At 40.7% G+C, this 25,529-nt stretch overlaps 1 protein-coding gene across 2 annotated transcripts in view; it reads right to left on the bottom strand.

Annotated features, from left to right (window-relative positions):
* Positions 1-25,529, bottom strand: part of kcnq1.2 (potassium voltage-gated channel, KQT-like subfamily, member 1.2) — a 180,586-nt gene that overhangs the window by 63,674 nt on the left and 91,383 nt on the right. For both annotated transcript variants that reach the window (XM_086299264.1, XM_086299265.1), the window contains 3 exons: positions 4,080-4,155; positions 3,182-3,276; positions 1,684-1,724 (listed from right to left, as the gene is read on the bottom strand). In XM_086299264.1, the coding sequence (XP_086155390.1) occupies positions 1,684-1,724; positions 3,182-3,276; positions 4,080-4,155 (212 nt within the window). The remainder of the gene's footprint in view (positions 1-1,683; positions 1,725-3,181; positions 3,277-4,079; positions 4,156-25,529) is intronic.

Below are 25,529 nucleotides of genomic sequence, written 5' to 3'. Positions count from 1 at the left end.
CAATGAGCTGACAGCACACTTATGACAATTCGAGTATGACAATTCAGATTACCGCTCATCTCATTGGTCGAGGAAAGGTCGCTTGCGGAGAAAATACCGGAAGACAACAGATGACCACAACAAGAAGCATGGCCAACAGGGGAACAAACGCCGACTCTGCGGTGCAAGTCTCGGATGACAGTACACCTAAAGCTGGGCAAACACTGTGCGATTTTTTTCAGTCACGTTATTCAGCTCCTGCTCAAACTGCACGATTGACTCGCAGGGGTTAGAAGTTCGTATGTCACGATGTACTCTCACACTATACCGCCCGATGCTCTGATGCGACCTGAGTGCTCACACTGTGCCTCCATAACATGAAGGTTATAACAGAAAATCTGTCGCTCGCGCTCTCTCTCTGTCTTTCACTCACACAGACACACCACCACCATCAACTTTGCTAAATTGCTAATGAAAAACATTGATCAGGCAGCTGTGATTGAGCAGCAATGTAAATCCAACTATTTTCACGGTTGTTGTGGTCGTGATAATTTTGTGATGCCACATCGAAAAGGCTCGGATGAGCTTTCCAAAGTTCTACAAGTTGTGCCTCCATCGCTTGTGTCCAGATCACACGCTGCACAGCTGTGCTGCTCCATCTTTTTCACCAACGTTTACGTTTGCGCGTGAGCAGTGTGAGCGCCTGTGGTGACACCCTCACGAGCGATTGATGATCGGGAGCTGGTCGTGAGGTGTTAATCACTTCTCGTTACCCCACGTATACTACACGACGCACGATGAAGGCCAAAATCGGTCCGATCACTCAAAAATCGGCTCAAAATGGGCCAAAAATCGCACAGTGTGAGCCCAGCATTAGAGCAGCAATGTTTGTTCCCCTCAGAGAAAGGGAAGAATGGGAAAAGGAAAACACCTGGCTGGAAAACGTTAATATGGGCATGTGCAATGAATATCAGCGCTATGTGGCCAGAAGTGTGATAATATAATTTATTTTGTGTAATAAACAACTGCAAGGATAGATGATTACAACAAATTGATGACTAATACATAAAAGTAATACATAGATGAATAATGATGATGAGTTATGATGCGTAATCATGGGAACAAGCGGGTTTACAAACAGGAGCAGCTGATTAGCATTAGAAAAGCTGAAATAATACCTCAACTGAAGCCAATTGTACTAAATGCACTAAATGTGCACTGTTACAAGAATATTTTTCTTTCTATTGTTTTCTATTATTTTAAGTTAAGCAGGACAGAGTTCTTTTAAAGAAAGATTTACTTATATTCTCAAAAGTTAAGCATGACAGGCTTCTGTTTAAGAAAGAGACCTGTTTTACTGTGTTAATGTTGTCATTTTGAGCTAAAAATAAATGGCTAAATGATCATTTGTTTCACATGTGTTCATATCACAAAGAATAGAATATGCATCTACTTAAATCAACTTCAAGTCAAATGTTTAAAAAAATAATTTCACACACAAAAAAAGAGCTAGAAAATTCACCACACTGGGAAGGGTGAAGACAACTGGGTCGCCCGGCCCTGGCCACGAGGTGTCCCTTATTTATTTTTCAGGGAGTTGGCAACCCTAGGCACAACTGATGAGCTGGTTATAAACACAGGGATGGAGCGAGGAGTGACGGCTGTCTATCAGATGGAGACCACTGGCGTTTGTTGCGTATTTACCTGGAAGAAACATGCCCGGCTTTCCCAGAGTGCCATCCAGCCTGACAAGGAAAGACAGAAGGAATTAGACAGCGAAAGGCAAAAACACAAAGCAGACACAGAAGAGGTTCGGCTGGATAAACACTTTATAGTGCCAATAAAATTAAACAAATGTCATCCGCTTCAACTGTATTTATACATCACTGCTTTCAGAGAGCGCACACATGCAAGCCTTAAAGGGGTTGGACAAATGGATGCTGTCCTCTTATTGAGATGTGAAGCTTTGAAAATAAACACTGAAACTCACAGTTTCACTTCTTATGTCGACTGGCATTTACGAATTCACTGAGGCAGAAGGAAAGCATTTGAATACAGTGTTCAGTGTAAGCCATTTGCATCTTTTCCTCACCTTAATCACACGTCTTTATGTGTTTATTATTCGTTTATGTTGGCAGACTAGTGGTCTTTGCAGTATTTTGGTGTGTTTGGGATAGTGTCTAATAGTGTCTTTTTTTTCTTTTAGATTTTATGGGGTAATAAAAAAAAAACTGTCAGCCTAACAGCACTTTCATGATTTAGTGTTGCTTTATAATGACTTAAAAACGTAACAGTGCATTGCCACGGGTCCGTGAATTACTGCAGGAGGCGTTACGAGTTCCAGGCGATGCACTCGCATGAAGCAGACACAATACATCACCTCTCACTGACCTATAACGGCTGAGAGCCGTGTGTGTGTGTGTGTCAAAGAAAGAACATCTTCTTAAGTGAAGCAGAGAAAATCGCACGGAGAGGACAAAAGGTTTAACTTTCACGAGAACTGTATTTCGCTGGAACTCAAAATAATGACTCTGCTCTTGTTATAAAGTATAACAAGGCAGAACAAATATGGGACCAGTGAGGCTCCTGTCTGTCCGATGAAGACTGCAGAGAATAGGATAAATGTCTATAAATGTTATAGAAAGTGCTAGCAGTTGCAATGAGCACACTGTTTTGGCTGCACAACCCCAGTGTTTTATGACCCCCTAAAACTGAGTCTTTAAGAATTGATGCAGAGCATGAAAATGTAAATATAGCCAGAATTTACCAAATGAAAAATGGCCCAATGAGGACTCCCATAAAGATTAATGATTTTAAGTGAGACCTGGCCAATAGGGCAGCAACACAGCTACATAGAAACACCCATCAGATTAAGAACATTGCATTTTACTCACAGAAAATGAGACAAATGTAATGATTCTACCAGAAATGTAAACTTCTTCAGTGTAACAAGGGTGTGAATCTGAAGTTTGAAGCTTTTGGTGCAGAAAATCTACATGTTTTTTTTTGCCCAATTCTGGAGAAATTGACAGATCTGGGACTGTGTTTCTTTGTTAACAGACAAATAACAAGGAACAATATGGTTTTACAAGTAAAGGCATATCAGTGATTGAGGCATTGGATACATAGAGACATCTTAATGGCTTTATGCTTAATAAAGCTTATGGAAAGAACAACAAACAGCATAAAACAAAGGCCCCACCTTCTCTGCAGCTCCTTGATGCGGACCATCATGTTGAGGTGACCCTGGGAATACTGTTCGATCACGTCTCGCACATCATAGGGCTTCCGAGCTTGCTGTTGATTCCAGCATGCACACACACAAAAACAAACACACACACACACACACGGTGGGACACAAAGGCCATTGTCAACAACAGTCTCTTTTGCTTGGTCCCCAAAACATCCCCAAGGGGTTCATTGTTAACCCAGTGTGTGTGTGCACGTGTTTGTGTGTGTGTGTGTGTGTGTGCGCGCGCGTGTGTGTGTGTGTCCTGACAAGTGCATGGTCAAGTAGAAAGCAATCGTGTTAAAGCCCTTTCATAGCTTTGTGTAGTGTGACGTTGACACAAGGAGCATCAGAAAGAACTCAGTGAACTCTTTACTGCACAGTGTATAGCCCTCTGCAGCTGACACCACACAGGCCCGAACCGAAAACTTATAGAACACTTGGAAACAGGAAGAATCGAAGAAACTTTCTGAAAAACATGCAGCGTGGATACAAGTGGGCGCTTTCGTGAGCACTGCGAGCGACTTTTGCGTGCGCAGCACAGTAAGTGAATTCCTACTGTAGCCCCAGAGACAGGTTAGCAGATTTCCCATGATACAGTGCCTGGACTGTGAGCACAAAGAAGGCATGCAGGTGCAAGTTTCAGGCATGCACACAAACATTCATGTGTAGACACACAAGCACACACACCAGCACCACAGCTGATATATACCCTTAAGCCTCCCCCCCTCCTTTCCTGTGTAGCCACACATACTACTACACACTTCTCTTACTCCCTCTCACACTCTCAATCTGTCTTTCTCTTCATCTGTCACCCCTCCCTCGTCTCTTTAACTCTGCAGTGTTTCTCTCTGGATTTCCCTTTACGTACCTGAAATTTCCTCCTGGCCACAAAGTACTTCATTCTGCGGAGGACTTTTACCGCAGATCTCTGGGCATGGGACAACCTGTGACAGAAATAAAGGAGACTAATTTAGGCCACAAAAGAAAAACACTTCACATTTTAGCTTGTTGTAAAAGGTCAAGTGGTTTGTTCTTGACTAACTGCCCTGAAAAGAAGGGACAAAAAAAAGAAAAGAAAAGAGAGAGACAAAAAAGTCTACGTGCTCAGCGCTAATTGACCCTTGCTGCTTTTCAGGTTCGATGAACAATGCGTATGCCACCCAACTGCAAAACACATGTGGGTCTAAACAGGAAAAACAAACGTACATTGACAGATATGCATTGATACAGACAAGTGTAACAACACAGATTAACCCGCACTCTGTATCGGTGCTTGCCTTTTCACTCAAAACAGTAAATCCACAACCCACTGCGAAAACGAGAGAAGAAAACCAATTCAGTTTGCCTTAAGAGGAGTCCCAAAACACACGTTTCTGAGATCAAAGAAGCACATCTGTGTCAACACACAGACACACACACAAAAATGCTGTTATGAAACACTGAAACCAAAACCACTTGATGCACACAACACACAACAGCTTTTACTTGCATACCATAGTGACTATATGGCATGTATTTTTGTTTTTTCAAGCAGGCGCTCTGTGCTGTGCTCTGCTGTGCATTGGTGCACACTGGGTTTAGATGTTACTGCATTTCATTAATCAGAAAATCTTGCAAACACATACTGGAAGCACATTAACATGCTGCAAAGTAAAATCAAGTGTAATAACCTAGGACAAGGTGTCTCAACCTTTGTCAACGCTGCGATCTCCATAATCTTAAGACCGCAGCAGTTTAATAGTCATGTCAAACTGTCATGCGAATTAGAAAAAGGCATGGGGTATAATAATAATAAAAAGGTATTAACATTTTCAAGGGCATTTAGGGGGCTTCCAAGAGAAATGTTAGTATCAATATATAACTTACATTCTTTGCTTCAGATATTATTTGATGGAGAATGAGATTGTCAAGCATACCTAAATACTAGCACCTGCCATAAATGCTTCCAATAAACAGCGACAGGCAGCCTGCAATCAGTCTGCAGTTAAATGGGGTCAAGCTGGCAATTTTATGCTAAGTATTTCTGACAATACAGCAATTAACTGTGATTAAATTGTCAAAAATCACTTATCGGTTGCTGTCTCTATAGACAGAAATTCAACCAGAACCAACCAGCTGACAGCCAGCTCATTGGCCCTAAGCTGTACTCATTCCCACAGATTATTTCAGATTGATGGCAACATGTTGGCAATTTGTCTGCATTTATAAATTAGACAGCAATTATTTGCCAACCTTCAACAATCTTTCTGGGAGTGATTGCAGTCAGTCCAAGTCAGACTGCAACTGTTTGCAGACAGGTTGCCTGTCTGTGCAAATCACCTTAAGCTGACTAGCTCGGACTCTGGGCAAACACGTAGTTACCACAAGTTGCAATTGGTTGCAGAAAGGGAAGAAATAGGGGCTTTTTTGGTAGGTGCAAGCAGGTTATTGTCCTGTTTTTTCTCATGAAACTGAGCCATTAGCTTGCCCTGAATTAGGAGGCACCTTGGTCAAGCTAAGTGTATCCAGTGCTTGATGATCGTTCGAAAAAGCCAATTTAATGTAAGTTTGTTCGCTATTTCAGCATGGTGGTGCATGAGACGAGACCCTTGTTCAAAGAGTTTAATTTATTTAAAAAATATCTCTTATTGGTCTCTCTGGATCTAAACAATGTCCCCATACATATTACTGCAATACTGTATTCTGTACTGATCTTTTCCCACACCCCCAAAATAAACAGAAAAGAACTATTATATGGCTTTTGTCCAATTACAGACTTAAATCCCACACAGAATTAAATGAACAATACATGACCTATTATTCTTTTCAATGCAAAATTTGTTTAGCAAAAACAAACAGTAATGGAGTGCAAAGTCTGGGTGAGGAGGGTATTATTTGATCCCTGCTTTTTGTGTCAATTTTAATATTGGTTTTCTGTTTCATGTAGGACATGTCTCAGACAAAGGTGACCTTTCAGCCATCTGTTGGTATGTGCTGATAAGCCTTTGGGCCATGTGCATACGCCCAGCGTCAGCAAAGAGTGTGGATTAAGTCAAAGCCAATATATGGGTTTTGTGTATTGTTTTGAAGAGTTCTCTCAAGCTACTTCCCAGTCAAGGCAGACAGACCCGCACATACAAGCGCACACACCCTTGACACACAGAATCACACAGCCTCCACCCTCGTCTCCCTAAACATGGGGGTCTTTGTGGAGTCAACAAGTCGCTCTGAGGTCTTAATTAGGCAAAGGGACAACAAAAGGACTTAACAGACAATGCGTTGACATGGGACCATAAAACAGGAACATCAAAGGCTGTTGAACTGCCGTCTTTCTTCCTGCCCTCCATGCAGGGCCTGCCCAAGCTATAGGAGGAAATGCATGCAAACAATACCAAACATAAAGAGCATGAGTCCCTATTTTAGGAAAAAAAAAGTCTAGCACCCACCCCTTTGCTCTCCTTCGTCAAAGAGGAGAAGGATGTGTTTTTTTTTCTCCCCTCGTTTCTGTGTGAACTGGAGGGTGCAAGCATAATTGGGAAAGAAAACACACGTAGGAAACAAAAAACGTGTGGTTTTGATCGTTGAACAACTGTACCCTGCTCCTTCCTTGCCCTCCTCCCGTTTCCTGCATTTGACACAAATGCACACACATGTTCAGTGGGTAAGTGTGATAAAAGAACAACACGGATGGGTGTTTTGTTTTCTTTTGTCCAACACTAACCCACTCTGCACTCCATTAAACATTTGACACACAGAAAATGTAAGAATGCAAATCCCACATTTCTCTGCTTGCTCCTCTTGTGCTCTTGAGAGGTAAGTGGGAAATGTAGACCTCCTACGGACAGGATCTCGTAATATTGTCATGTAGTCTTTTCTTTCCCGCCCTTTCTGTTTCGGTTACTCACTAAAACATGTAGAATGATTCTCTAGAAAAGCGTGGTCTGCCTAACCGCTCACCACGCAATACTGGTATCTTGTTTTTAATGATGGCAGCACCGAAAAGTCATCTTCAATTGTCTACCATTGTATTCTAGTTATGATGACCTGCTGGTAACATTATTTAGCGTAACATTTGAAAGAAGAAATTGTAATAAGGAAGTTGTAATGCAGATAAAGAAGCCAGATTTCCTTTTAATAAAATGCAGGCTCCACCAACCCTGACCTGCAGGACTACAGTGGTGTTACAGGAGCTCAAAGTGTTACAGTACTCCGAGTTCTTCCGGGGTTACAAGTTCCAAAGAAGACAGCCTGCCTTTACTTCTCTGTTGCACTTTGAGGACTGGGTGGAAAAACAGGACCCAGAGCAGCAATAAAACATATAAATTAAGTCAAAACCTCCTAAAACTTAACAACTCATTACAGTTTGATTCAGTATTGATAATCAGAGACTTTTGCAACATTCAGATTTCTTTTTTAAATTATAGCGTGGTGTAATATTTATCTTAAGTCCATCTGGGTGTTGCAGCATTGACTTGACAGACTTCTAATGTTACTTTAAGCACGCGTCTTCTTTCCTGTCCAGATCCGATGACGATTTATTTTTTAAAAGCTTTTAAGCCATTTGTCGTCTAATTTTTCAGCTTCCCTAATAGTGACAAGTAGTCATCCACTATGAAATAACATGGCACCTTGGAATGGTTTTGCTCCTTTCCTCTCTTACTTTTACTTTACTAGCTGACACTGCCATTAAAATCTTAAATCTTAAAAATCCTTTTCTGTCAAACTGTGTACAGGTGTCTTGTGCAAGTCTTCATAATATATTTCAATACATTTTATTTGAAATGCAATTATGTACCGTAATTGTCGGGCTATAAGCCGCTACTTTTTGCACAAGCTTTGAACCCTGCGGCTTTTAGTCAGGTGCGGCTTTTCTATGGATTTTCCATGATTTTTGTGATATCGTAAGACGATTTGTTTTGTTTGTTCCGCTGTTGTACGGCACTACGTTGCCTGGCGGAAGGATCGGGGTTCAAGAGTGGTATGTTAGTCACATGTCCGTCCGCCAGGCAACGTAGTGCCGTACGAAGTAGCGTGAAAAACAAACTTCAAAGTAGCGCTACGCATTCAGCGGGAGGCGTGGATGACGAGCGGCGATAAACTTGCGAAAAGCAAGTTATGCCCAACTCCACCGGTGGATTCTGACAGCGTGGAAAAGTGCGAAAACATCCACGATCACCAACGGATTTTGAAGGGCTGGACTGCTGCATGATGGAGAGGAGGACACCGCCACGACCATTCTGAGGGTGTTCGACTCTGACACTGACAACGAGGATTTCTTTGGTTTTGAAAGTGACAACGAAGGAGAGAAGCGGAGAGTGGATGACGAAGCCATCCTGAGCCTGTTCGTTTCCGACATTGGAGGAGAGGACTTTGGTGGTTTTAGAGCGCAGGAAGAAGAGAAAGATGGTGAATGACTGACTTTTCTTCTTGTTAAAGCCGTGTCACTGCACCTGAGCCTAAAAGGTAGTCCGAATCTATTTTTCTGGTGTGCTGTAGGTTACTGTTATGTACTACATGTGCAAATATGTACCCATAACTTGTTTTTCAAAATATTAATAAAAGGGGTGTGTCTCCAAACAGCCATCTCTTTCCTGACAATTCCCTTTGTGCATATTCTCTTACATATGATGAGTCAACATTGAAACACCTGCGGCTTTTAGTCAGGTGCGGCTAATGTATGTACAAAACAGGATTTTCCCCTGATTTTAGCTTGTGCGGCTAATATTCAGGTGCGCTTTGTAGTCCGGGAAATACGGTAATTATATTTACATATCAATACTCAAAGACAGGCACACTAGAATAAGAAGGTAAAAAGTCTGAAATGTACAGAAAACAAAGAAATAATTATACTGTAACTAAGTTTAAGAACTGCATAATTACCTGGTAAAAACAAACAACATTTCTCCATCTTATGTCATAATTACTCTGTACTTGCTTAACTTCTTGGTATTTTAAGGAAAATGAGACACATATAATACTATAAGTAATTTTAAGTACAGTACAACTGAATATTAGAAAATCCATCATGCACCCCAATATAATGAATATTAACAAACACCATAAAAGAAATAAATATGTAAAAAGTAACACTTTAATATAGCCCATGACCAAAAGAGTATTTATGATATAAGATGAGAAAATATTGTTTGTCAGCAAAATTATGCAGTACTTAAAATTACTTACAATACTACTTACATTTACTTACAATAGAATAATTTCTTTGCTTCCTCCAGACCCCCCTAGCGTATCAACTTTTAAATATGTCTAGGTAAATATAGTTATATTTTAATTTTAAGTAAAACATATTGAAAATTACAGGGTAACTACGCCCTCAGTTGCAGGCTATATAATAAAGTGTTACTACAACATCTTCTCTCTTCTTGTTTCCCATCTTTGTGTGTATCTGTGCAGAAGATTTGACACAGTTTATCCTGGGAACTTCTCTTGAGCCAGCAGAGCTCAGATTTTACCCCCGACGACTTCAATATTCTTTCCATTGTCCTGCACTGTATGATTCACTCATGCTTGGTTGTGTGTATTTTAATTGTGAGGATTAAATCCCAGTTTCTAGTTCTTCTCAACAGACTTGCTATTCTTCAGGTCCACTGTAGAAGTCATAGGTGAGCCATCGTTGCTGCAGTTATGAACTAGCCCTGACCCTCGCTTCAAAACTGGTGAAAGATTTAGCCCCATGGCTTCCCATTGACCCTTCACTCTTAATAAGTTTTCTCTCTTCCCCAGTTTCAAATGGTCACTTTGGAGACCTCTGAGTTGTCAATGGCAACCTACCCTCCTATGCCCCATGACCCCGGCTCTGTCTTTGGCAGGGGACCATCAAATATCCTGTGCTTCCATGGTGTGCAGCAATAACCTTGGAGTCAGTCAGGAGAAAGCAACCCTAGACACGCATGTGCTACACTACAGGCAGGACCCAGCAAGTCTGCTGGCCTGTGTGTGTGTGTGTGTGCGTGTGTCTCTGTGTGTCTGCATCTGTCTCTGTGAGATAAGCTTTATATAACTGGCGCTTTGGTCCATCAAAGAGATGTGCTCTTCTTCAGTTCTCCTCAAAACCAGGCATTTTTTTTATCATGTCTTGGCAGGATAAGATGATTACATTCTTTCAGAAATGTTTGATCTAAGTGATGGCATGCCATTCACTGAGTGTTTAAAACGAGGAGGATTGCAACTCTAATTTAAGCAATGCTACCACGTTTTCTCTAAAATACAGAATTCTTCAATGACTTCTAAAAATCCCTAATACGTGTAACCACAATCTAAGGTTTCGGGTAAATTTTCCCGAGTATTTCCATGGCATACAAAAAAAAGGGGAATAGGACATATGCTGTTTTCCATTTATCTTGGAAGTTGGAGCTGGAATTGATGTTACACGAGTTGAGCAGTACAAACAAACCAGGGTAGCCATTGTTAGCAGTATCTGTTCACTGAAACTCACTGCAAATCGTTTTGCACATACTTACATTACCGCAGATGCACACTGGACAGCTTTGTGTATGATGAACTCTACACTGTTCCAAAAAATAGTAATGTCAAAGTATCTTACTGTATATTTTACAGTTTTGTACTGTCTTTCTAGAATATCATTAAATTTACATAAGTAGACTGTGATTTTACATGTCAAAGGTAAAATAACATAACATCACTGTAAATATAGTAAAACACAATTCACTTGTTTTTTAAATATATTTTTTTTGTATGGCAGTACTGTAGGAAAAAATCCTAATATAAAAGTATTTTACTGTGCATTTTACAGTTTTGTTCTGTTCTTCTAGAATATCAATAAAGTTACGTAAATAGACTGTGATTTCATATTTCAAATCTGTACATATGCATATTTAGATTGTTAAAATACATTCACAAATGTATCATGATTTCACAAATATCTGTCCGTTATTTGAAAGATTGAACTGTTGAATTCAAATGTAATGCTATGGAAAAGTATATAACATGATTCCTATAAGCTTGTGTTACATCACATAAGTATTATTATAATTGCTATTTAGAGCGATCGTGGCTCAAGAGTTGGCAGTTTGCCTTGTGATCAGGAGGTTGCCGGTTCGATCCCCGGCTCGGACACTCTCGGTATTGTGTCCGTGGTCAAGACTCTTCACCTACTGGTGATGGCCAGAGGGGCCGATGGTGCGATATGGCAGCCTCGCCTCTGTCAGTCTGTCCCAGGGCATGCAATCCATTATTATTTAAATTAACTGTATATTTCTGTACATTTACGTATTATGATTCATATTGCCACATTCATTGACCTTGTAATTTCATTGTTTGATCACATTAAATTGTTCCTAATTTACTGTCTAAAAGCACTTGGAAAAGGCAGAAGCCCATGTAAAATTAGCGCAACAAACTCTATTTTCATTACTGAAAATAACTGTATTTTCACGAGAAAGTTATTTTCTGTTATTTTACGGTAGTATTTTGGCGCCCCAGCTGCCGGAATATTGCTGTTTTTTTTAGGATTTGTTTTTTTCCCCCTATTTATAGATAATTTCATTGTTTAATCACATTAACATGTTCCTAATTTGATGTTTAAAATCACTTGAAAAGGCAAGATCCCATGTAAAATTAGCGCAACAAACTGTATTGTCATTACTGGAATCAAACGTATTTTTATGAGGAAGTTGTTTTCTGTTTATTTACGGTAGTAGTTTGGCGCCCCAGCTGCCGAAATATTACCGTTTTTTTAAGATGTTTTTTTTAAACAGTGTAGAGCTCACAGGTAATGGTAAAAAACAGATTTTGGGGTCGGGGCAAAATCTGCCGTTCTGTCCAAGTATGAAATCCAACTTTCCAAGTTCAACTGGAACCCACTATTAAACCAGTTCTGCCTCTGCCTGTTCTCCACTGTCACCCAACCTTTGATTCATCACAACCAGGTTCTTTCTTTTCTCTTTCTGTTACCAGGCAACCAAATAAGTATGAAGGCTAAGTTAACCTTGGTTACTTTCTTTATAGCTGCAAACTCATTTTCCACACTCTGAGTCTCTGTTTGACTCACTTTACGACTTCCTCCATTATTCTGACTTGCTTCATGTTTTTGCTTATTCTTCAGTCAGAACGTGAACCTGAAAATCTGCCATACGTGCAATAGTGTCAGATGCAACCACTTAAATCTGCTTTCTGCTACAATAGGTTCCCTTCTCCCCATGGGCCTGCTCCAGTTGTTTTCATGTCCACTCTTCCCAGATCAATAGACACTGATCAAGACATGCCAGAGACAATAGCAGCAACCCAACCACATCAAAGACCAGCACCCATTGAGAGCTGATGACAAAGAGAGAACAGAACGAGCGAGCCCTGTTTGATGTGTGTGGCCTCGGAGACAGAAAAAACGAGGGGGAGACGCCAGAGATACTTTACAATCTGTCTTCACCGTCACCTCGCAAACACACAATCAAATTACTGTTTTCATGTTTCCGTATATAGATATGGAGTAATGTATAAAGCAAAAAAAATACAAATAAATTCAGTAATTTGTTCTTTCACATTCACTGCCACATAATTTCTCTGAATATCAAAGCCTTAAAGTCTCCTCTCCCGAAGCGTGTGAAAGAATCCCACCAAGGAAAATTACTCGTCTCGAGAGGCAGCTGACGTCCCAGCACACTCGGAAAAGCTCCACCCACGTTTAACGTTAATGATGCAGAATCTCACAACCTGTCATTATTTGCAGAGAAAAGAGACGGTCGCAGCTCTTTTCTCACCACGCAGAGAGAAGATTGGAGAAGAGCACACTTTTAACAAGTCGTGTAATGACCACTGAACTCTTGTCCGTGTAGTTCTAAATGCCAAATGATCAAAACAATTTGGGTGACGAGGTTGGAAAAGCCAAACCAATTTGAACTAAACCTGTGGGAGATTTGATTTTTACTCGAGTACATAAGCCGCAAAAAAATTAAGATTTACTCTGAAAGAATATAGACACAATCATGTACACAGACATTTTAATAATGCAATTTAAGTTGGTTAAATGTGACATTTAAAACTTGGTTGACTCGTTTTCCCAGTTCCTGTCATCAACAAACTCAGAAGTAAGAACGACTCTGGGAATAGCAACCTCAAAGATGAGACCAGCATTATTCAGGGTTTTGGGGTTCCAGCCTGAGGTGTAGCCTAAAGACAGGGATGTGGTGGTAACTATTCTTCAAAGAGAGTCTAATTAGAGAACTGCATCGTTTTGTAGTTAATGATCCCCTATTTTCTGTCAGACCTTGTTCTGGTCTAAATAGCTGCTTTTGCATTATCTTCAGGAACTTGGTGCTGGCCATGAGATTACGCAAGCGTTTACAGGAACAGATTTCTGCCAACCTGCTGGCCTTTCTGCTTCATTGGTGGTGAAGGATCCACCGGACTCATTACCTGATAAAACTTTGACCAAACATTGGTGGTACGTATGATGCTGGTAACTGTGGATCTGTGAGTGCAAAAACGTCCCTGAACGAGGTCCCAGTAGTGTAATAGAAACTTTACAGAGTAAATTTCCTTATGTGTAGTTTATATGCAGTGATGTGGTTATTTAAAAAAAACATGCTACATATTACTCGTTACTCGTCTTAAAAGTAATGCAGTACATTATTTAATTACTCAAAGAATTCTATTCTTTGAGTAATTAAATATTATTCCATACATTACTATCTTGTTACTCTGTAAGATGACCTTGACTGCACTGTCTCATAAATATCAGTTAACAGTATAAATCTTCCACACACTATCCTAATGACACAAAGCCAAAAAAATAAACCAAAGTTGAAAAAAAGGTATGTGCTTTAAAAGGAAAAAACAACAGCCCAAAGAAACAACAGCTACAGCCAAAGTGATTCTACTATAGAAGCATGTAGAGGTTGAAATGCAGGTTGCCGTCAGTGCAGATGCTTAATAATAGCCGAAATTTTGTTAGCAGTGTAATGTAGTTGTTTCTGTGCTTGACGCGGCTTGCATTTCACCATTATGCTCTTGTCTTTTAGAGCAATAAATTAAAAGTAAGCACTGAGTGTACTGACACAATCAGGTAATTTAGGATAATGTATAAAAGCATACACTCTCACAAGCATTGGTAAGTTCCTGACTCTGGTGTATATGAGACTAATCTACGCCTGCTGTTTATATCTGTGTTTAAGCTTGGGTGACTCAGCTCAAAATGACAGGTGGGAGGAGAAGTAAGCCTCACTAGTGGCCCCGCACACATCTACATGTACCAGTATTTAACAAACAGCAAATATATAGGCACACTAACATGTCATGTGGACGTCCATCACATTCACAGCCTGCCCTGTTTAGACCAACATTCCCGAGAAAATGTGTATGTATGGGTAATGTTTGTGCATACATACATGAAGATGGATGGGTGATTGAGTTTAGTGGAAGAAGAGGATTTATAATTCATGGCCTAATAGGATTTGTTGCTATTTAGGAGGATTAAGGATGTCATAGAAAGAATCTATTTACTGTTGCCAGTCAGGGGGGTCCTCTTGCCTGGGTGGGGAGGTTTTTGGATGGTGGGCAGAAGTGAGGTGAGGGGTGCATGGACCCTTGATTTTTTTTTTCTCAAATAACCCCAGGTAGTAAGGCCCCTAAGCACTTAAACCCACCCCCACCTCCCCACTTCAGCCACCATTTTTGGATTAAATTGGCTGTTTCTCATTCATAGCAGTCCAGTAATCCAAGCACATGAGCCCAGTGGTTGGTCATGCCAACACATGGTCATTCATGGGAAGTTGTGTGTGAATGTATTCAAGGACAGTTAGCCCTACCTCGCTCTTGAGGGAGCATGAAGAGGTGACTGTCACAGCCCTGCCTTGCTTACCCAGACCATGGAAGCAGCAGGGAGACAGAGAAGAAGAAGACGGGGAAAAAACAGAGATGGGAAAAAAGAGAGAAAAGAGAAAGGAAGAGATGGAGTGTGACCTGAGGACCTTCTTAGCCAAGAGCCTTCCATTGGTTATAGATTATAAAACAGAGCTTGCTTTCAAAAGGGAATTATTCTTTCATTCATGTGTGGCTGGGGCTACAGTGGAGGGGTGGAAGGGGTAACATTAAAGACCGCTGTTTAATTAGGCCTTTCTACAGTGGTTAGGCTTTTTGTTCATGATTTCAACTATGGGAAGCCATCCAGTCAGTGGATGTCACTGTCAATTATTTTAGATCTGTTTACCTTGAGAGAAAGACATAAAGTCAAAGAACTTGACTAATCACGTAAGACTAATCAACCAGTCGAAAAACACAAAAAAACAAAAACCCATTAAGAAGTAAAAACCAAATTGCATTTGTAAGCCCAGTTTGTTCAGACACAGCGTACAGTATTTTTTTAATTTATTTTTTAAATTAAAATGCTGCCAAACCCAAATGCTGGTCCAACAGAAGGCAGCTTCAGTCTGAACAGATTTGACTTTCCTCATGGTACATCCTGTTTGTGTTTCTCGTGCACAAACTACAAACATGGAGAGACACAGAGATTCATTTTGATTATTTAGCAAAAAGACATGGAAAGAGAGTCTGCAGAGAGACTGCAATCCCGAAGCTTAAGGGGCCTGCTCGTCAAACCCTGCAGAGGCCATTTGTCTTCTCATATTCCCCATAGTTTAAATGCTGAAAATAAAGGAAAACTAGAACTTTATTATCTTTAAATCATTGCAACAGCACTTTTGTTGGGATGGGAGAGGGGAAGGGAGGATTTCAGAAGAGAAATACAGTTGTGAGGCAAGGCTTCTTTCAAAACATTAGAAGAAAATAGTGGGAAAAGGTTGGCTTATTAGCAGATCGATATCCTTAGTCTACCTCTGGTCTTCATTTAGCTGTGCAGTGATACAAAACAAGAGACAAGCTAATAAAAACACATGAGACACACAAGCCTACTTGGTTAATAAAATACCTTATCCAAAGACTGGGAGTACTGAAAGAGAAGAAGGAACATTATTGGAGGGAATGACAGAGACAAAATGAGATGGAGCGGTGGAGGAAGTGGTAGCAGCAGTCGTAATGGTCGGTATGGATTTATGGTAGCAGATGAGGCTGAGAACGTCTTGGCAGGCTTGTTTTAATAGCTTCTGTTCTTGCTCCAACATTCAATTAGCACACTGCCTCTGTCTCCAGGTCCACCCCTGCCTGGACAGTAATTATAGCAGCAGTCCAAACACACAAAAGCAGACAGAGAGTCAGTCAGGCAGACAGACAGGAAAGCTGAGAAAGCCTCAATGAGGTTGTATCACTGACACACTTAGTCTGCACTAAATCTAGAAGTACTGTTTTCATTAGTGATCTGCTGTTGTTGTTCATACAGTATAAATATTAAATCATCCACCCTTGCATCCATTTATTACGATTTTCACCATTTGATAGTGGACCGAGAGGGATTCAACTTTAAAGGCTTAGACAGAAATGGTGTCGATTGAGTGGTATTGATTATGGTTTTGTCAAAGTAAAAATCAAACAAAAAAGCGAATCCTTCTCTATGCATAAATTATTCATTTTACGTGGGCTCACCCTTAGGTATGGAGCTCAGTCATTCAAGAGAGACTTTGAGTTGTGCTGCTGTTCCCCCATATCAAAAAGAGCCTGTCGAGCTGGTTTGGGCATCTGACTATGATGCCTCCTGGACACCTCCTAGGTGAGGTATTTAGCACACGTGCGTATATGTGTTAGTGCTTGCCCCCTTCCTAATTTTTAATTTTTGCATATTTGAAACTGAAATCTTTCAGATCATCAAAACAAACGTTCATATTACACAAAAATAGCCAGGGTAAATAAAACGCAGTTTTAAAATGATTATTGCTTTTATGAAGGTACAATAGTCATCAAAACATGGATGATCTGATATCGTCGTGTTGGTGTTGTTCCCAGGTCATCATGAAAATGTTGTTCCAGGTTCAACATTGCAAGTGACCAATCACATTGTTGTGACGTTATTCTTTTGCGCGCCAAGCCATTCATGCATTTATGAAATTTCAATGTTGCAAGGACAATATCAATTCTGCTTACCGTTTATTAAAGGGTTAGGGTTGGGGTTAGGGTCAGGGTCCGTTGATCAGCGGACAGAAGCGGTTCCTCGCAGCTTAAGTAAAGTTTTTTGTTTTACGGCGGTTTTTCCCGAAGTCGCAAAAGTATGACGTCACAACATTCTGATTGGTCACTTGCAATGTTGATCCTGGAATAACATTTAGTATGATGATCTGGGAACAACACCAACACGACAATATCAGCTCGTGCTCAAAACATACCTTGCCCTGAGTGAAAACTGGTTGTGCCACCCTGAAATTAAACATTTGTGAGAACTGGCAATGAGTCTTTCACACCATTGTGTGTACTTTTTAGGAGTGTTTTAATTCAATCACATTGGAGATTTTCGAGCATTAATGGTCTGTTTAATCTGATCTAAGTCTGGACATTGACTAGACTACTCCAAAATAATCATTTTGTGTCTTTGAGTCATTCAGAGGTGGATTTGCTGGTATGTTTTGAATCATTGTCCGGGTACACAACCCGAGTGAGCTTAAGTTTCAGGACAACTTTTCTCCTTCGGGATTTTCTGATAGAGAGCACCATCAAATAAAACAAGTTGTTAAAGTCCTGCGGCAGCAAAGCAACCCCAGATCATCATCACAATACCATCAACAGTTTGACTGTTGGGATAATGTTCTTTCTATGAAATGAAAGAAATAGATGACAACCTTCCAAAAATTCTACTTTTGTCTTGTCAGTTGACAGAATATTTTCCCCAAAAGTCTTAAGGGATCATCATATTTTGGAAACTGTGAGACGAGCCTTTGTGTTCTTTTTGTTCTTTTTCAGCAGAGTTCTCCCATGGAAGCTGTTTTTGCCCAGTCTCTTTGTTATTGTTGAATCATGAATTCTGACCTTAACTGAGGCAAGTGAAGCCTGCAGATGAGCTGTTGATGCATTCTTGGAGTAATTTTGGCCACTTGGGGTTGGTTCACCATTGTTCCAAGTTTTCTCTATTTGTGTATAATGCCTCTCACTGTGATTTTCTGGAGTCCCAGAAATTTAGAAATGGCTTCGTAACCTTTTCCAGACTGATAGATGTCAATGACTTTGTTTCTCAGCTTTGGATCTTTGGATCGTGTAATGATGTGTTCCGAATTGATTCAGCAGGTCTGGCAGTAATCAGCAATCATGTTGTTAGCTGAAATTAAAATAATCTTTTATAAAATATACAGTTAATCACAGTTAATTTGTGATTTAACTTTTTCACACAGGCACATCACTTTAAAAATGCATTTCGGATATACTCGGGTTATCTTCGTCTAATATTAAAATGTGTTTAATGATCTGAAACATTTCAGTGTGACAAATATGCAAAGAAGTAAGAAATCAGGAAGGGGGTGATTACGTTTTCACACCATTGTATATATAAGAGGAACTGGTCTCAGGTATGCAAAAATCACTCCATAATGCAGCTGTGAAAAGATTCAGAAGCCCTGTAATATAATGTAAACCTTCAAGGAAAGTCTGAAAACATGATAATCCATATCAGTTTTTTTTCATGTGATCAGAGACCAATGCAGCAAACTGAAGCAACAGTGTTGCATTAAAAAGAAGTCCAAGTCAGGACCTCTACTGCTCGCTGCTATAGTGGGATCAGATGACTGTACACTAAGAGTTCATGGGCCCGGGAGGAGGTGAAAGATGATCAGATGGCTCAGTGGGTGCAACAGGGTCTATGATTGGTCAAATTGACCTCCCTAATGTTCTCTGGTGAAATGAGATGTGAGAGGGGAGTGTGTCAGGGAGAATTATGGGCCTGTATCAGATCTTTTAAGCTCCTTTAAAAACTATATGCCTTTGCTTCCAATGCCTTACATGTTTTAAGTGTTATTTAAAAGCTGCTGGAGAGCTGTTTTAACATCCTGTAAAAAGATATAAAGTAAAGTAAAAATAAAGTAAAACGTCATCAGATACTTTTAGGATTTGGACTATGCAGTATTATACAGTAAACGGCATCACTATTAACTTGCATTTCAACAACTTATTAACAAAGACACGTGAAGTAATCAAATATGTTCGAATGTTTGTGGGAATATAGTTCGAGCGCGTTTTGAAATCATTTTGAGTGATATTTGTGTGTTTTCCCACGTTATACAACAGTGAGCGGCCAGATCTGCTGATCCTCAGATTGAGCTCCAAAAGACATGAAATCTAATTTGAGTGTGAGAACAAACAACAGCCAGAACATTCAGGACAAAGCTGAAAACAGGAGCAGCTGCCAACCCCAAAAAACAAAGCACAGTAAACTGAGAGTTCAGTTCATTAGCCAAGAAGAATAACTAAACTCCAAAACTGAAACATAATGCAGAAGAACTAATGTGATCCATTGAAATCATACCTCAGAGTAACAACATGTCAAACAATCCTTCATATTTGCAAAGTTATTTTAAACCTGAGAACTGAGAAACTTAGGGAGTAAATTTTAGCGCACAAATTTGAAACCGATGTAGAGAATCATCCATTGTTTGTGTAAATAATATAGTATTATGATGATATAACAAACACTGACCTAACAACATGATGCAGTCTGCAAGGAAATGATGAAACATGACTTTCCAATACAGCTCCGTGCTGACAGACAGGAAAAACCAAAATGCTGGCTCAGAGCCCAGAGCATTAAATGACAGACTGTAGTTTTCAAAGGCATTTATTTGTCATTATACTAAACTAACTTGAGATCAGCTGATATCTGTTAACATTCTTTACCTAACACGCGTGTGAGGTAACCGTGAATGACAGAGCCGGTCACATCTACATCAAACTGAAAGAAAAATTCAAAATCACATGGGACAGTGATTAAAAAAAGAAAGAAAGAAAACACAAATACTGAAATAAGCAAGAGAAGCAAAAGAAGTGTGGGATTCATCCTGTTTTCAAAGAGCTCGGTTATGAGGTGCTGGGAACAGGGTGCAAAGCCATAATTGGACGCTTGTTCCCGGCCAATTTTTTCAGGGTAAATTATCAACGCATGGGTTGGATTGCTGGAACCACATTGTGGAGGTGGGAACATTGGGAGCTTTGAAGAGCCAACTTGATGTGTTAACAGAATCATTTATCACGCTGGGATAATGTGACGGATCAAGCAAAGACCCTGCATATGCTGTTGCTTCTACATTTACCCTGCTGACTCAATGCAGAAGCAGGCAGCACTGACAGAGGTGCTGGATCTCCGTGTGCAGTCTTTTCATGTGTGTGTGTTTAAAACAAGATGTGTACATAACCATGGCAAAGCTCCTATTGGCAAAATGTACAGAGCCTTGTGTATCTCGAAGTTAGTGAGTAAAATGATGACTAGGCATGTTGCTTTTGGAAAGCTTAGGACTGCCTTGTTTGCCCTCCCATACTACACAAAACAGACAGTCACGGCTTGCCACTCACCTCCAAGTTTAAAAACTCAAACAGGCAAAACAAATATACTTTGGATAACAATAAATTTAGAAATGTAATAATCTCAGGCTTTCTATTTGCTAACATAGAATGCTACACCAGCTCACAGCTTCAAAGTTAAAGGCTGTGTAGAAAATTGGTATAATTAAAAAGTTTCCCTCGCACTCCCATTGTCATTACTGGAGCAAAGTAAGCATATGAAGTTTATGTTGCACAAGTACTATATATACTCACCTAGAGAGTGGCGAAATGAAAGGAGGTGTATCAGCAAACTAGGATTCTGAAATAAAATGTCCTGGTTTTTGTTAAAAGACCCTCAAGGCATTAACTTAAAACCCACCTGTTGAACTGTCAGAACAAAAATGACTTTATTTAAAAGGTTATTAATTTACCCCAAACAAACATAAAAAACCATAAATCATAGAAAAGACTGAAACAAATACACTTTAGCCTACAGCTCAGAAAAGGACCAAGCTACTACTTATGCTAAAAGCTAGTAAGCTAGCTAGTCCATTGCCTTTATTCATATATGACTTTTACTGGAATCTGTTCACAACACTGCTTACAGAAAAAGCAGAAGACTTGGACTTTGCTTTATATTGCCACAAAAAATATTAACTGTATAGAGTAAAATATAGAATTATACATGTTGTGCCTTTATATTGATGATTGTGTTAGCAAAGTGGCAAAGTTACTATCACTAGCTTCTAGCACATATTCCAAAACTGTTGAAGGGATATCCTAAAGTTAAGAGTGCAAGTGTTAGTGTAAACTAAATTTTATTAAGCTGGCTGTCATCTCGGACAAAAAAACCGTGGCTCAGGGGGTTGGGAAGCGTATCTGTAACCGGAAGGTCGCCGGTTCGATCCCTGGGCTCTCTGTTCTGGTCGTTGTGTCCTTGGGCAAGACACTTTACCCTACTGCCTACTGGTGTTGGCCAGAGGGGCCGATGGCGCAATATGGCAGCCTCGCTTCTGTCAGTCTGCCCCAGGGCAGCTGTGGCTACAACTGTAGCTGCCTCCACCAGTGTGTGAATGTGAGAGTGAATGAATAGTGGCATTGTAAAACGCTTTGGGTGCCTTGAAAAGCGCTATATAAATCCAATTATTATTATTAATCCATACCCTCCGTACCTCCTAAGAGCTTAGTATAATAGTCAGAATATAAGTGGGTGTATAGTATACTAGAGGAAAGACTTGTGTATCTCAGTCCAGTGTTATAGTGTGTAATCCCCATCTAATCATTCATATACGTGGATACTGCATGGATATAAAAAATAAACACAAATACTACTAATAAAACAAAGTAATACTTCTGCATTATCCACCAAGATGAAACATAACTTTTTAAATCACAGAGTGCTGGTTTGAATTACATGTCACACCAGTGCATTTTATGCCCTTTTGCCAATATGATGAAGAGATATTAGTATGTATGCCTCAAATGGTAGAGCATAGTTGAACCCCTGACCCCAGCCTTAGAGCAGCCCTGAATTACAACTGTTGCTCTGGATCTAGATGTTTTCCTAGAGGAGGAAGCAGAACTCTTTTTGTTGCTAGACCACTAGGTGCTCAAGTAATTGACAAAAAAAGTTTGTGCTGGATGCCACTCAGAAATGGAAAATTTGTATCCTGTGCATAAAAACTAGATTACATTTCATGACCATTTCACAAATTGCCATGAGACTGGGCTTTTATATACTATAGCTGGCCAGAGACCAGTCCAGGGAGGGAGGATATTTCATACATTAAACCGTCTCCATGCAGGAGGTGAGGTAACTTGGAGCTGTCAGGAGTTGTGCTTGTCCAACTGTGCGTGGTGTACATTGCTGTGCTAGGGGAAACACAGGATACATATAGCAACTGATATGTGGCATATATGTGAAACAATGGGGGAGGGGGTGTGATAGGGAAAAAAAGAGTGAAAGAGGGGCTTCACAAACAAAAGAAAAGTCAGTTACACACAGAGAGAGGAGGTCAGGGGAAAAGCTCTGAAAACCAAAAATCAGCAGAAAGAGGAAGAGAGAGAGAGAAGGGGGAGAAAAAAACCATTTGCCTTCAGCATTGGAGTGGGAGGAGTAAAAAGGAGAAGTAACAGAGGAGAAGAGGGAAAACGAGATATGGAGAGAAAAAGAAAGAGTGAAGGAGGAGGTGGAGAGTGTCAGGGCTAAGGGTGATTAAGCCTGGAGTCTCCTCTCTGCAGAGACACGTGCGCAGACTTAATCAAGTCGACGCCAGCCAGCCACATTTCCACATTACTCCCTGGCTGCCTGCCTGACAGGTCCAAAAGAGGGAAGGGAAGAGGAGCTGAGGGAGGCTGCCCGCCCATACAACCACCCACCCTCTTCTTTCTTCTCCTCCTCCTCCTCCCCTGGTTTCACCATCCCCAGGCCCTGAGACGCTGCCAGAACACATGTGAGCACGGTGGAGGGAGCGGGGTGGTGTAAGTCAGTGAGCAAAGAGCAGAAATACAACTGACTCCAATAAATGAAATGTTATTAGCTGACAAGTCAGTTACACACCCGGAAAAGATCTGTTGTTTTTTTCAAGTGAACAAAAAAAGAAAGATTGTAATGAAATCAATGAAACCAACTCATTCTGAAAACGCATCTACAAATGCATATTGTACCACACTTTAAGACAGATCGGGACATCAGTCGAATAGGTTCTTATGTTGTGTGTGTTCAGTTTTAAATTGTGGTCATATTGGGGGAAGAAAGGCAAAGAAATTCTAAGACATATTTGAGTATGACATTGACGGGTGTGATGTTTTTAATCAGAGACACAATTTCGCAAACTGAAGCAAACACTCATAGTGAAAACACACGGCACACACCCTCAACCGCACGCTCTCAGTTTCATAGACTGTTTTTTTTTATTCTTAACATCCTCCCCCCTCGAAAAACATACTGCGCACCTTCCCGCGTCCCTCCTCACCACCACCACCACTGCTACTATATCACTTTCATGCTGTTTCTTCTCTCATCGCTGGAGGCCAAGTGGATCCAGGCCCAAGGTGAGGTATAGCTGTGTCATTTAATAAGTAGCTTAAATCCAACACGCACAGGGGAGCACAGAGAAACACATGTTCACATACACACAAAAATGCCCGACCTCAAAGTATTAATTGTCTTAAAATGGGAGGGGGTGGGGAGAAAAAAAAGTTTCCCTAAATATTTTTTTTTGCATCTGAGCTTAGTGTCATTTCACCACGCCAAATGAGGTCTGCTTCCCGCATTTCCAGTAACGGGTCAGCTTCTAATCTCCTGAAGTGAAAGCCAGAAACAAAGAGACATTTGGTTCCGCACCGCTGTTCCTGAACAAGCACCAAACTGTAATTTCAATGTATCAGCGAAAACCAAGGGCCGGCCAGTCTAATCGGCCCTACAATTATGCGCAGGTGGTTTGATGATAAGGTCACATGCACATTTGTTTGCCTCCTGGCACCGTATCAAGTGCAAACCTCAATCTTAACCACATGCATGTGTGCGCTCTCGCCAACACGAGCGGGGGTCTTCGGTGGTCTCCTCTGACCTGTAAAGCGAGGGCTAATTAAGTGAATGGAGATGACAATGAACAAGGGCCTCCCGCGGTCCAAGCCATCACTCAGGCCTGCTGTAATGAACACCCACCCACAGGTGTGCTGATCCCTAGACAACTCCACACACATGCGTGCACTCGCACACAAGTACCTCCCTTTACACAAAAGGGTACACTCAAACATGGTTTCATATGCACATTAGAAGTGCGTGCACACATCTGTTAACAATACATTAGAAGAAGGCTGACGCAGATTTAACATTCGCGTATAGACAGAGATGTTTGAGCCTGATGTGGCAGCGCTAATAAAAAGTGTGCCATCAGAACCTCACCCATGAGTACTCGTCACCTGGCCCTGCTACAAGTCAAGATCCTTCAAACAATAATCACGCATCTGTTCTGCCTCACATTTTCTATTTACTATTGACACACCCGAATAAAGTTTTTTACTCTATTAGCAGGGTGGTGCCATTTTTCATTACTGCATTTTTAACTTGATGAAGGTTCTCAGGAAATGGTAACCAAACTAGCCCTAAACGCTCCAATGTTTTCATTTCACATTTCAATTTAGAGTGATCTGCCGCTTGAATAATGTTACCCGAGCAAACTTCCTCTTTGACAAAGCAACAAGTAGGTATTACTGCCCCCAACACACACAGATGAAAACCAGGTTTTCTTTAGCTGACTTTTCTTTTCCATTTCCAGCATGTGATTTAACCTCGCCACTTCATTTCCTCAGAATGTGCCAGGTTAAGTGCTGTGACTATGCCCGGAGCGTGATTTCAGCCCGCTTTTTATGGCCTTAATTAACAGGCCCTAATTGCTTCTGAAAAGAAATAAACAGGGTAACCAGCAGAGTGCATCCTACTGTTAACGGATTATTTCCTCTCTGAAAACAATAACAGAATGTTCCGCTTTATTCCCAGGGGACCTGTTAACAGCTCTCGGCCTTGACATTTCTTACAAATGGATTATAGATGCGGACGTTGGTCCCGTTTTGAGTCCTCGAGACACGTGCGTCTAGCAAACGACAGCCTGATTGAGAGGAACGAGCGCTCGTTTGTCCTGAATCGTAATATTTTCCCATGTCATAGTAGTTATTCATAAAATTATGCTTGGAAAAACATTACACTGAATTGTGGAAGCCTCTCAAGCTTTGATGAGCTTGAAGTTCACACAATCCCAGCTGCTGTGATTACTATTCGGCATGTAATAAGCAAGGCTCCTAGCCAAAACAAAAGCAGGGAATTCAAAAGAACATGTTTTTTCTCCCCTTCCCGAGTCTTTCTAGTATTCCGACGACAGGAAATGAGTCTTAACATCAAAGCCTGAGGAGGAAGTGACTCTCTTCCCCCTACTCTGTGTGAAGCTGTCCACTACACCTG

This window comes from Aulonocara sp. 'chitande type north' Nkhata Bay, linkage group LG7 (assembly GCF_057382095.1).
Source record: "Aulonocara sp. 'chitande type north' Nkhata Bay isolate Kocher_YH1m ecotype deep benthic linkage group LG7, A_spYH_male_GT1.1, whole genome shotgun sequence".
Lineage (NCBI taxonomy): Eukaryota > Metazoa > Chordata > Actinopteri > Cichliformes > Cichlidae > Aulonocara > Aulonocara sp. 'chitande type north' Nkhata Bay.
This window is presented reverse-complemented; position numbering and strand designations above follow the sequence as displayed.